This window comes from Drosophila rhopaloa, unplaced genomic scaffold (assembly GCF_018152115.1).
Source record: "Drosophila rhopaloa isolate 14029-0021.01 unplaced genomic scaffold, ASM1815211v1 contig_3, whole genome shotgun sequence".
Taxonomy (NCBI): Eukaryota; Metazoa; Arthropoda; class Insecta; order Diptera; family Drosophilidae; genus Drosophila; species Drosophila rhopaloa.
Window position 1 is genome coordinate 4,960,273 of NW_025335123.1, and position 8,900 is coordinate 4,969,172.

The 8,900-nt window shown below is 40.2% G+C and overlaps 2 protein-coding genes across 2 annotated transcripts; one reads left to right on the plus strand and one right to left on the minus strand.

Moving 5' to 3' along the window:
* Positions 1-2,426: 2,426 nt before the first annotated feature.
* On the plus strand, positions 2,427-3,759 carry LOC108043620 (probable E3 ubiquitin-protein ligase makorin-1). Its single transcript, XM_017122400.2, has one exon. The coding sequence runs from the start codon at positions 2,541-2,543 to the stop codon at positions 3,531-3,533; it is 993 nt and encodes a 330-aa protein (XP_016977889.1). The 5' UTR covers positions 2,427-2,540; the 3' UTR covers positions 3,534-3,759.
* An 8-nt stretch (positions 3,760-3,767) lies between these two features.
* Positions 3,768-5,767, minus strand: LOC108043619 (antigen 5 like allergen Cul n 1). The gene is made up of 2 exons (XM_017122399.1): positions 5,220-5,767; positions 3,768-4,431 (listed from the first exon to the last, which is right to left on the minus strand). The coding sequence occupies exons 1-2, from the start codon at positions 5,735-5,737 to the stop codon at positions 4,185-4,187; spliced, it is 765 nt and encodes a 254-aa protein (XP_016977888.1). The 5' UTR covers positions 5,738-5,767; the 3' UTR covers positions 3,768-4,184.
* Positions 5,768-8,900: the final 3,133 nt, after the last annotated feature.

The following is an 8,900-nucleotide window of genomic DNA, read 5'->3' on the forward strand; positions in this document are numbered from 1 at the left end:
GATGCGGTGCTTCAAAAATTACCTGTAATTGAATTCAAATGATTTTTCAGCATGACATTTCAATATAATTTATTTACGACCAAATCTTTTGAAATACATTTCCGTTCAAAATACGTTTCAAGAGTATATACTTATACATTCATATACTTGTACTTGTACATTCATCATATTTAACTAATAGATTTCCCCTTTGCGCTCACAACTCCTTATTTATTCGTAACCCCACATTTCAATCCATAGAACCCTTATGAATAAACTCATTAAGTCGTTTACTCAAACGTCCAATTATTCATTAGCAGGTTTGAACATAAAATACACTTTATGTATGATGCTAGTATAGTAGTAAATAGCATAAGTAGAGGAAAACACACATACGCAACGTGGGCACGTTGAAATTCTAGACATAAATCGTACATAGGTCGAAATCCACAGGAATGAACTTCGATTCTGCCACAGACACGATTCCTCGTCCAAGCTTATTTTCGATTTGTGCAACAAATGAAGTGAGAAATTATTTTTATTATTATTTATATTTTTACTACGGATGCCGTGATGGGGGCATCACCCACATCCACATCTACATCCACATCCGCACCGTGGGCGAATCACGTATTCCAAAAAGCAAACAAACGCCGGAGCCCGCATATATAAACAGGCTGCGAACACATTCTCCGGCGGGTAGTTATGAAAAGTAAGCAAAAGCCAGGGAAAAATAATACGAGGGGTGATGGAGACCATCACGAAACATTGAAGCAGCTAAGTAAAGTACATTTTTCGGTGGGCGTCCGTCAGTCACATCATTAAAATCGAGCGTGGAGCATCGGCAGCCGCCTAATTCAAGTCCTTGCCGCAAGATGTGCTGAAATGTGCGATTTGGTGGGGGAAAGGGGAAGGGGAAGGGAAAGGGGAACTAGATAGGGACACCCATTCTCTGGAGGCATTCATCAATATGCCAAACATGTTTTGTTATCATCAAATGGAAAATGCTTCATTTCCACGTACGCCAAAACGGAAGGAGAGTTCACTGCAAGAAAAATAATGTAGGTATCCTCAAGCATTGAAATATACAAAGTAAAGGATTTCCTTTTAAGTAAAAATAATATAATCTTTAACCATATTTGAGGTGTATTACTTCATCGATATAAATATGAAAATAACATTTTCAATAGATAACATTAGAAAAATAAGTACTATTACTTTTGTCTTATTTAAAGATTGCCTTCATATTGTGAAATTATTTTTGAATTTAGCTCGACAATTAATTGCATTTGTTCAGAGATACTTTTGGAATGGTGTTTAACCGACTTAAAAATGTAGAGTCTGTCATTTATTATATACAATCCTTACAATAACTTAAAAATTGCTTATCTTTAAATTGTATGTTTTCTGTGTATAGTCAAAATTGAAAAGTACGATTAAAAAAAGTTGTGGATTGAAAATAAAAAATAAGGCAACTGAAGGCTGGCCATTCCTTTTGTTCGCATCGGAAGTTCCGTGGCAAAAGCGTTAATTCTGTCTCAAGCAATTCATCGTTGTTCCCAGAAGATTATTTAGAGTGCAGGACCAGCAACAGGACCAACAGGCGACTGACAGACAGGAACACCTGGGTGAGGATGGGAGGGGGGGGGAATACCGAAGACGGGCCGTCAAAGTTGATGGCCTCAAGGCGGAGATGAGTGGAAGTTATCGTTGGGAATTCCGCAGGTGAATTTCGAGCTCCCAAGCAAACCAAACCCAAACCCAAACCAACCAAACCACCTCATCCCGCATTCAGCTGGCAAAAAAGTTGGCGGCTTCTGTCGAATCGCGGTGGTTAAACCACCAAAAACTAGCGACGACGACGATGTCGGAACACATAAATTGATTACCAAGACATTTCACGACAAATTCGGCATATAACAACAGTGCCGGGGATTCACACCCGGGGGCTTATCGGTGTGGTAGACAACAGTTTCCGGAAGCAATATACTCGTAGATGTGGCAATGGCAATACAAATGGCGAAATTCGACAGTGGGGGCCACAGTGGAATGCCGTAATCTGCGACAGCCAGGGCAATACCCAAGATGCCAAATCAATTGCGACAACTGTTGAGCAAGTCAAAAGGGAGGATTCGATCTGGGAACTTCACTGGGAAAAGCCCCCCGAAAACGCAGATTGATTCAACCGCAAACCGCGTTCTTAATCTCTTCATATTAGAAAAAAAAGTGTATATAACCATTTCTAGGGTTCAAAAAACACTTAAAATACTTTAAAATAAACAATTATACTTCGGCAACCAAAATATAAAACTAGATAAAAAACATGTCCAGTCTTTTAGACATATTTTAAGCTAATGTCATATTGCCTTTAAGAGTACTTTTCAAAATGTAACCCAGCAACCACAGCGTTTCTTAACACATTAGAGAGTAGTCTTGGAAGTGAAACTTTCAACGAACGTATTGCTTCGAAACAGTTTTAAGCATTTACATAGCAAATACTTTTTTTAAATTTTGCAACGCCTTTTGAAAACCACAAGAAGAAACAGTTAGCAGACATCGGGATGGCGCTTGGCCGGAGTCAAACTATCTGCCACTACTATATGCGGGGCATCTGCCGCTTCGGGGATTTCTGCCGCTTCTCCCACAAGCTGAACCTTGGGCGTCTGGGTGTCCGTCCTTGGTGGGATGTGGAGGAGCAGGATGTGGCCGGCACGAGCAGCTACAGTCGCCAGAGGATGTGGGCGAATGCGCCGGTGTTTGTGCCCCGGCAATTGCGTAAGACAGCCGAATCCGAGGTGAACGGCAATGGGTCCCCGGTGATACCAGGATCGCTGGACGAGATCTGCCCATACGATGGCCCGTGCATGTGGGGCTCACTGTGCCCCTATCGCCACCACCTGGAGCTGTGCGAGATGTGCGACCTCTACTGCCTGCATCCGTGGGATCTGGAGCAGCGCAAGGAGCACAATCGCGAGTGCCTCCGGCAGCACGAGCTGGCGATGGAGCTGTCCTTCGCGATCGCCCGCTCCAAGGACAAGATGTGCGGCATCTGCTTCGATACCATTGTGGAGAAGGAGGGCCGGGACAAGCGGTTCGGCATCCTGCCCAAGTGCAACCACGTGTTCTGTTTGAAATGCATCCGCACCTGGCGGCAGGCCAAACAGTTCGAGCATACGGTAACGCGAGCTTGCCCCGAATGTCGCGTTAGCTCGGACTTCGTCTGCCCCAGCGTCTTCTGGGTGGACACCAAGGAGGACAAGGAGAAGCTGCTCACGGACTACCGCACCGCGGTGGGCAAGAAGGACTGCAAGTACTTCCGGCGGGGCGAGGGGAAGTGCCCGTTTGGCAACAAGTGCTTCTACAAACACGCCCTGCCCAATGGCGTACTCGTCGATGTGGGCTTGCCGTGGCGGAATCAAAACAAACCGATCCGGAACGGAATAGTCGACCTGCTCGAAATCTATCCGTGGGCCAACAGTGCCGATAGCCACGAATGGCCCGATACGTTTTCGAGTGATTCAAGCGACACCTCCGACACCTCGGAGGAATATTAGGCTCTGCGACTCGACTCCGGGAAACTTAGGCAGCAACATATGCCCACAAGCATACTAGTGTAGTACCAGAGCAGCGTATATTCAGTATTGAAGCGATTTGTTTATAGATGATACTGAACCAAATATCGAATTCGAAATCAAACAAAATATTCATTTGGCAACCAAATTTAGGTTAACATGTATAACAATCCTCCACTTAATGCCACCAAATTGTTAAATCAAATAAATTCTCCGTACTTGTGAATAATATTAAAATAATATTTGATACCATCAAAGAGTAGTTCATCATAAAACTAGAGGGGTAATCTTATTAAATTAACAGTAACCGAAAATTGTTCAAATATTTGTTGCTATTTAAACAGCTAAAACAAATGTTCGTTTAATTATTATATTATATATTTCTCACAAACTTTTTAATATACCATATTTACAAAAATATTTATGGATTGGTCAAAAAGATCTTTCTTCATATTGGAAACTTGATAGTCTTTACTATCACGTTTATCGTAATTGGCTTAAAGCTGAACTCTAACCCCAAACAATTTAGAAACAATTTTCTCAAATTTGAATAACTTTAATCATACACTTGATTGGCAGGTCTCACCAATCAGATGACCTTGAACTTGGTGGGCCGATTACCAGGTGGGTGGTTTACCAGCTGTTGACATCGTACCACTCGGAGGGGGAGCAGAGGTTGCCGAACTCGCCGTTGGTGCCGGATCCGCATCCCTGAGCTGCCCAGTCGCAGCTGGAGTAGATCTGGCGTCCGATCATGTTGGTGGTGGCATAGTTGCATGCCACGAGCACCTGGTTCCATCCATCGCGATTGTAGCGGGCGGCGGCGCATCCCACGCGAGTGTTCTTCTCCGACATCATCACGGTGAAGTGGCCGATGGCACTACAAATAAATAGGGATATCAATTTTTAATTGTACGGAATATAATCTTATACCATATACAAAAGAAATAACTTGAGATTTATCCACCACTTTTACAATGATAATTGTTATTAAAGAATCTGTATAATAATTCTTTTTTTTTAAAGGCCATTCATAATATCGTAGATATATCTTTAAATAAGATGTGTTGAAAAAATTCGTATTTCAAAGAATGAAGAATACCATATGATTTCTAATCAAATTTGGATCCTTTTCAAATAAAATAAAATTAATAAACTAAAGCATCCAAAAGGTTCGAACTAAATATTGATAAAATGCTCCTAAAGTTTTCCAATAAGAGTGAAATAATTTAAATTTTCAAACAAGAGTACTAAATAAAACTTTAAATATGTCAAACAGAGCGTTAAAGACATAAGAATATGTTTTTAAATAAAATTGATTAAAATATCACGACTATAGGAAAAACGGTAGCTATTAAAAAGTTGGAATCGAAGGTTCTTATCTGTGCTATCAGTCATTTTTTGTACTTTTATAACTAGAAACAGAACAATAAAAAGATTGGACATATTATATACAGTCCCTGCTAAATCTGACATGTCAGTTCACACCATTGGATCACAGAAAAAAAAGTTTAAGAAACAGTGTAAATTCACTGGGTTGAATATCCTTATGGGTAATTTAGACTTACGGGCCGTTGTCAATTCACACCATTGGATCACAGAAAAAAAAGGTAATAACTCAGTGTAAATTCACTGGGCTGAATATCCATATTAGTAATTTAGACTTACGGGCCGTTGTAGCCGGATGGGTATCCGCCGGAGATGATGCCGGCGTTGGAGTTGTGCACCTCGTCGAACCACATCTGGACGCTGTTGTCCAGGATGTAGCCCATGTCGGGGAGGTCGCCGGAGTAGGCCTGCCAGGCCAGGTTCTGGCCGGAGTACTTGAAGGCGTCGGTGTTGTGGCAGCTGTCGTGCACCATGTTGCACTGGCGGACGTTCAGGGAGGCCAGGTAGGCCAGCTCGTCGTCCCACTCCATGGTGGCCATCTTGCAGGCGGCATTGTGGCTCGGATCGTAGCCGCCGGCGATGTAATTCCTCTTGTCGTTGTGCGAGTGGACGAAGACCCACTTGTAGTCGTCGTTGATGTCGATCAGCTCGGCATCTCCGGGACAATTGCCGTCCCACCAGTTGCTGTGCCCGCAGGCGATGTGGGAGCCCCCGCTGCAGATGTCCCACGAACAGTAGTCGGTGGCCTGGGCCAGGCCAGAAATCACCACCAGGATGGCGAGCAGAGCGAACTTCATGTTGACTTCGATGCGATTCAGTTCGATTCGATCTATAAGGTGATCGGCACGACAGTGTGCTTATATGGCCAACCTTAGCCACTTATCGATCGGTATTAGCGATCCCCAAGTGCCCCTGTAAATCATCCCCGTGGCCACACACTCTTCCAGCCGAACTCCATTCAAATTGCTATCTAATCACCCGCCTCATATTTACGATTGCCAATATCAGTTTTTATAAATATATTGCAATTCAAATCACCGATAAAAAGTTCATCAAAATATGTAAGACTAATTTTTATTAATAACAAAGTTAAATCACTTTGAACCAAACGGTAATAATGATTAAAAAAAATAATATTTATATATTATAAAAAATTAAAATTTAAAAAATTATATTTTTATATTACTAATAAACACTTTTTATAACTCGCAAAAATTATCTTTTGCCCAGACACTTGAGGTAGGTCGACTTTATTAACAAGTAATCTTTTCCTTATCACTGAACTGATTTAGAGTTTATTTATGGGGCACTTCCTCAGTTCGGGTTGCTCGTGCAGAAGTTAACTATAAAAATTGAGTCTTCGCGATTACTTTAATTAGTACCAAAAATATGGCTACGTTTAAACAAAACAATCGAATTTATTACCTTTTATTAGTTTGTTTTCATTCAAATCGAATCAACAAAAAGGAACAAATATTGTGTCTGCTATATGTTATTTAGTAAGCTCAAGTTATATTAGATTAGATTTTTAATTATATGCTCAAAACATTTTAAAACAGTACCGTATTATCAGTATCCAGAAATTCAACTCTGTTGTTTTTCCCATAAGCTTTTAGAATGAATGACTAACTATCCACTGATAGCATTTGACTGGTTATCAAGTCTTAGTCTACCTTTCCTAAAGGTATTACAATGTTTATTTGCTTTGCTTCATCCAAGACGAACCTTCATCTGCAATCGTATATTTTATCTTCAAACAGAACAACAGAGATTAGCTCTTGATATCTCAGTATTTCCGCTGAAGACACAATAATTCTTATCGAAATTCGCAATAAGCCCAGTTACTCAGAAGAAAAAGTTCCGATTTGGTTTTTATACCCTTGCAGAGGGTATTATAATTTTGGTCAAAAGTGTGCAACGCAGTGAAGGAGACATCTCCGACCCTATAAAGTATATATATTCTTGATCAGGATCACCTCCTGAGTTGATATAGCCATGTCCGTCTGTCCGTCTGTCTGTTTCTACGCAAACTAGTCTCTCAGTTTTAAAGCTATCGAGTTCAAACTTTGCACACACCCTTCTTTCCTTTGCACGCAGTATATATGTCGGAACGGCCGGGATCGGCCGACTATATCCTATAGGTGCCATATAACTGATTGATCGGAAATGCCATAACTTTGGTGTTTGTAAAGTTAGGAAGTTGGGATTTTCTATGAGTTTTATTTTTGGCCAATCATCCGACCTATCAAATTTCATAAGGATCGGCCGACTATATCCTATAGCTGCCATATAACTGAACGATTGGAAATGCCATAACTTTGGTGTTTTTAAAGTTAGGAAGTTGGTATTTTTTATGAGTATTAAGAACGCATCATATGAATAATTTTGGAGAATATAATTTGCAGAGTATTCTGCAAGGGTATATCAACTTCAGCTCCGCCCGAAGTTAGCTTTCCTTTCTTGTTTTTTTTAAAGAAAGGGGTATATTTATTTACTTGTTATACCCTTGCAGAATTTATTATAATTTTGTGTGCAACGCAGTGAAGGAGACATCCCCGACCCTATAAAGTATATATATTATTGATCAGGATCGCGTCCTGAGTTGTCTGTCTGTCTGTTTCTACGCGAACTAATCTCTCAGTTTTAAAGATATCGAATTGAAACTTTGCACACACCCCTCTTTCCTTTGCACGCAGTATATAAGTCGGAACGGCCGGGATCGGCCGACTATATCCTATAGCTGCCATATAACTGAGTGATCGGAAATGCCATAACTTTGGTGTTTGCAAAGTTCGGACGTTGGGATTTTTTATGGTTATGGTCAAAAATCACACCAACGCTAAAATGAAAAATTTTGATGCAGATTTTTTGGGAATCAAATTACGAGTCTTCGGAGGTATGCCACTTTGAAATCGGATAAAATTTGGTAAAGTTATGGACTTCGGAAGTCCAGTTATGGGCCACCTTTTAACAACACATCGGAAACTTGAAAATAAATGACATGAAAATTGGTCAAAAATTGCACCAACGCTAAAATGAAAGATTTTGATGCAGATTTTTTGAGAATCAAATTACGAGTCTTCGGAGGTATGCCACTTTGAAATCGGATAAAATTTGATAAAGTTATGGACTTCAAAAGTCCAGTTATGGGCCACCTTTTAACAACACATCGGAAACTTAGAAATAAATGACATGTAAATGGGTTAAAAATTGGACCAACGCAAAAATGAAAAATTTTGATGCAGATTTTTTGAGAAATTTGATGCAGATTCTTTGGGAATCAGATTACGAGTCTTCAGAGGTATTCCACTTTGAAATCGGATAAAATTTGGTAAAGTTATGGACTTCAAAAGTCCAGTTATGGGCCACCTTTTAACAACACATCGGAAACTTGGAAATAAATGACATGTAAATGGGTTAAAAATTGGACCAACGCTAAAATGAACAATTTTGATGCAGATTTTTTGAGAATCAAATTACGAGTCTTCGGAGGTATGCCACTTTGAAATCGGATAAAATTTGGTAAGGTTATAAACTTTAAAAGTCCAGTTATGGGCCACCTTTAAACAACACATCGGAAACTTGAAAATAAATGACATGAAAATTGGTCAAAAATTGCACCAACGCTAAAATGAAAAATTTTGATGCAGATTTTTTGAGAATCAAATTACGAGTCTTCGGAGGTATGCCACTTTGAAATCGGATAAAATTTGGTAAAGTTGTGGACTTCAAAAGTCCAGTTATGGGCCACCTTTTAACAACACATCGGAAACTTGGAAATGAATGACATGAAAATGCGTCAAAAATCGCACCAACGCTAAAATGAACAATTTTGATGCATATTTTTTGGGAATCAAATTACGAGTCTTCAGAGGTATTCCACTTTGAAATCGGATAAACTTTGGTAAAGTTATGGACTTCAAAAGTCCAGTTATGGGCCACCTTTTAACAACACATCGG